General features: G+C 55.4%; 1 protein-coding gene across 1 annotated transcript in view; it reads left to right on the forward strand.

The window, feature by feature from the left end:
* Positions 1 to 2,830: 2,830 nt before the first annotated feature.
* The window catches only part of SDRG_14526 (hypothetical protein), a gene marked incomplete at its 5' end in the record, with an annotated part of 1,845 nt that continues 782 nt past the window's right edge, over positions 2,831 to 3,893 (forward strand). Inside the window, one exon of the mRNA XM_008620661.1 lies at positions 2,831 to 3,865. Coding sequence (XP_008618883.1) covers positions 2,831 to 3,865 — 1,035 coding nt within the window. The remainder of the gene's footprint in view (positions 3,866 to 3,893) is intronic.

The raw sequence follows: 3,893 nt of genomic DNA on the forward strand, positions 1-3,893 counted from the left end.
AGGAATCGATCGACTGGCTGGACAAAAGATGGTCGACCAAGTGCCATCTGCATATTGACAGATGGCACTGGCGCAGGAGGCAACAAGTTGAACATGTGATATCTGTGCGCATTATCTTCGTGACTACAGTGTACCACTATACGCTAGCGGTGCGTACACTATCCGGTTGACTATAGGCCGGCCACGTGCGTCGGTGGTTTCTCTACAACAACTTTCCGAAAATATTTATGAAATGCGCGCATCATGTACTAGTAGCTCGTATGAACGATCCATGGCCTCTCATGAGGATGGATATTCAGCTTCGTTGTATTGTCACTGGCAATTGTGCGTGGAGTACACTACATTAATGTACTAGTCGGATTCTGCATCGTCGCTCGGGTTGGTCTTATCGCAGCGTCATTCTCTAGGCGCCTGGGACATATGGCGGTGCATCATGATGGGTGTATGGCGACAAGTACAAATAATAGTATACCGTTTGCTACAAACAACAACTGCAGCCACAGTGCAATTATTGTTCAAGAGCTTCGTCACCCATTCCCATGCCAACAAGCGACGCAAGCAGTGACGCCGAGGCGCATCGCTCGCGCTACCGAGCCTACTATGCAAGAAACCGGGCGTCGATTTTGGCCCGCATGCGGGAGCGGTACGCCGACAATCGAGAGCTCGAGCATGACCGCCAGCGCGACAAATATTTGCGCCGAAAAGCCCGCCGGAAATTGTCGGCCTTGGAACGCAAGTCGTGTGCGCTGCAGCTGCCCTTCATTTTGGACACAACACCGGCCGTTGACAAGGGCAGCATCCAATTCATCTTAAATTAATCTCAGTTATTTGTCGCCGTGTACATCGATGCGTTCATACAGTTTTCTTAGTCTTCTTGGCTAATCTTGCCTAAATGAGGAAGGAAATGGCCCAACTACGAACTCATAGTCCAGTCAATTCGGGACGCAACATGCAGCAGCGATTTCCATTTTGCTTGCCGAGCCCAGATTGGCATCACGCCTTTGAATTGATCGAGGCCTACTTCTCGGTGTCCACCAACGTCAATGAAGGTGGCCTCTTTGGCACATTCGTTGTGCACTACGCGTCAGCTTTTGACGCAAGCCATGCCACTAGTCGATGTATTCGGAGTTCTACCGCATAACTCCGACATCGCACAAAACTTATGCGCGATCTTTCAATGCCATTGCTAGCACAACTGCCTGGTCTAGAGCCTTGGTGTGGTGATGCTACGCGGTGCTTCGTCAGCAAGCTAACGTTATGTTGATAGGAAGATCTGAGTCTCTTCGCCTCTCAGTCCCGGGGTCAGTGTACGTCATCCACAAGATGCGTGCCAGTCTAATGAGTTTTGCCCACTCCAGTCGCTGGTGCCTCTCGCGTACGTTCAGCGACTACTGTCTGTAGCTTTGATCCGATTCGCGACGGATAAAAGACCTCATGGAGCGCGTCGTCAAGTGCCTCGCCGGGTGGGATCACAGATGAGCAAGACGAGCCCCGCAGCGCCGCATGCACAATCACGGCCCGGCGACCAAAGGAGATGGCAAGTCTCTGCGTGTGTGGGGTCTTTGTTGCGTCACGACAGAATTGATAGATAACCCGTTTATGTACCTAAACTTCTGTCATTCGAACGGGACAAGGATCGATCAAGTCCTTCGCCCTTGACTTCACTGCTAGCTCTGGGCGTGACGGTCTTAGAGGGTGCCAGAACACTAGATAGCCAGCGGTGCCGCGATAATGGCTCCAACTATAGAATCGCTCAAGAACACACCACTCGAGTCGCAGGCCCTCAACGCCGCGGCACTCGTCGGCGTCCTCCGCATCGCCAGTCGCTCAAAACCTCCAGCTTGTGCTGCCGCGACGATGGTTGCTTCACGTTGCAAAACACCCGCGCGGAATGGCTTCGAGCCCGGCGATCTTTGGCGCGTACCAGAAGAAAACCACCGAGCGCGTGCCTGACGGACGTTAGTTGGACCCGGCTGTAATGTAGGCGCTCGATGAGCTAACCGACTACTCACCAACTCATTGTTCTCATTTCGGTCGTGGTGGTGGCCCCAACGACCACGAGCGGGTGTACGCCCGTCGCTCCCCTTCAACAATAATAACATTGTTGGTGCAAAATAATATCATGTCGTTTCTGGTGCTGAGCGGCGGCCTGGTTGTGTGGTCTGGTTTTGACAGAGATGTGGGTACACATTGCTGTGTCGTAGCCACGTTTCGGAAACATCTGGTATTACCTCCTGCCGGCTCGCCGACCACCCTATCAATTCAACACAGGTCCGCACTTGGGGCCAACTGGGCCTCCATGTACATCGCCGGTACCCTTTTGGCTCGATACGTAGTGATAGGGCTGCTACGCGGGGCTGTACGGCGCTTTTTCTGTCGATCAAAAATCATTCATGTAAGGACGCGTCGGGAGGCAGAAAGTTGAAGCCCACTTTTATATGCCGGCGTCACGCAGCGCGTGATAACTGCGTGGTCCCACGCTACGCCACACCCATTTCTGGCCACAAACAGAGTACTCGTAGTAATGCGCAAAGTACATCGAACCTCGCTTCATGGCAGTGCATTGGTCGAATGAATCGTGAAGTGGGACGTTACGCATCCCATTCACACTGCCGTGCACTCCCCCGCGGCGGCGCGATAGTACCAGTTGCAATCGTCGGACCCGTACTTCAAGCAAAATACCGTTCGTCCGCGACCAACCGCACCAGATGTCGTCATCTGAGTTTGTTTACCTTTTGACGTTCCCCTTCTCAGAACGCGGACCGCCTCAACGGCTCAGGAACGCCGATCATCGAACCAATGCCCCAACACACTTTTACATTTGCCCAGCATGGCGCATCAAGTGCAAGGCAAGATGGACCTCGAGGAGCGCGTCTCCTACATCCAGTCCAACACGCACGAGAAGGACGCCAACGGCAACGGGTACGCTGACGCCAAGACGCCCGGTGAGCTCGAAGACGGCGCGTTGGTTGAAGGCGGTGCGCTGCACCTCTTTTCGCGCGAGGCGTTTGGTCTCTTTTCGCAGTACGGTGCGATCGGCGTCATCTACGGCATGATCCCGACCTTGGTCTACCCGCTCTACACGGTGTACCTCGGCATGGAAGGCTACCAGACCGCGTCCTACGGCGTGCTCGTCACGACGGGCTGGTCGTTCAAGGTCTTCTTTGGTATGCTCTCGGACTGCGTGCCCATCATGGGCTACCGCCGCAAGTCGTGGATGCTCATTGGCTGGACCATCACGATGATCTGCCTCGCGATCATGACGTTCACGCCGTTCGGCAAGCCGTACTGCGACCGCCGCTTGACGACCAACCCCAAGACGTGCGACACGGCGCGGGCCAAGCTTCTCCCGGGGGACCTCGAAAAGTACTTTGACGTCGACGCGCCCAACCGCGGCACGCTCTTCATCATGATGAGCATGCTCGTCTCGTTCGGCTACGTCATTGCCGCCTGCGCGTCCGATGCCATGGTCGTCCAGTACGCCCAGCGTGAGCCCGTGGCCATTCGCGGCCGCGTCCAAACGGCCATCTACGTCGTGCGCACGATGACCGGTGTCATTGCGCAGCTCGTCATCGCGTTCTTCCTCAACGGCAAGGTGTACAAGGGGTCGTTTGACTTTTCGGTCAGTCCCAACGTCATCTTTGGCATCTGCCTCGTGCCCTGTGTCTTTGTCGTCTTCACCACCATCTTTGTCGTCGTCGAGAAGAAGACGCCGCGCGTCCCGTTCACCGAGTGGATGAGCATGTTCTGGAACCTCCTCCAGAAGCGCGTCTTGTGGCAGATTTGCGCGTTCCGCTTCATCAGCAACTGCTTCCAGGCCATGGGCGCGACGCCCGGTAGCCCCATCTCTGCGTACTGGGCCGAGGTCGAGCCGCTCAACGACTCGCTCTCGG

This window comes from Saprolegnia diclina (genome assembly GCF_000281045.1).
Source record: "Saprolegnia diclina VS20 unplaced genomic scaffold supercont1.73, whole genome shotgun sequence".
NCBI lineage: Eukaryota > Oomycota > Saprolegniomycetes > Saprolegniales > Saprolegniaceae > Saprolegnia > Saprolegnia diclina.